At 57.4% G+C, this 223-nt stretch overlaps 1 protein-coding gene across 1 annotated transcript in view; it reads left to right on the forward strand.

The window, feature by feature from the left end:
* Positions 1–206, forward strand: part of LOC114818874 (transcription factor Sp7) — a gene marked incomplete at both ends in the record, with an annotated part of 564 nt that extends 358 nt beyond the window's left edge. Inside the window, one exon of the mRNA XM_029086661.1 lies at positions 3–206. Within this exon, the coding sequence (XP_028942494.1) occupies positions 3–206 (204 nt within the window). The remainder of the gene's footprint in view (positions 1–2) is intronic.
* Positions 207–223: the final 17 nt, after the last annotated feature.

Genomic DNA, 223 nt, shown 5'->3' on the forward strand with positions numbered 1-223 from the left:
TCTCCGGTGGCACACGGGGGAGCGACCGTTCGTCTGCAACTGGCTCTTCTGCGGGAAACGCTTCACCCGCAGCGACGAGCTGGAGCGACACGTTCGTACCCACACCCGGGAGAAGAAATTCACTTGTCTCCTTTGCAGTAAACGTTTCACCCGCAGCGATCACCTCAGCAAACATCAGAAGACACACGTGGAAATCGGTGGTCCCGGTAAATCATCACCCAGC

This window comes from Antrostomus carolinensis, unplaced genomic scaffold (genome assembly GCF_000700745.2).
Source record: "Antrostomus carolinensis isolate BGI_N321 unplaced genomic scaffold, ASM70074v2 scaffold47478, whole genome shotgun sequence".
Taxonomy (NCBI): Eukaryota; Metazoa; Chordata; class Aves; order Caprimulgiformes; family Caprimulgidae; genus Antrostomus; species Antrostomus carolinensis.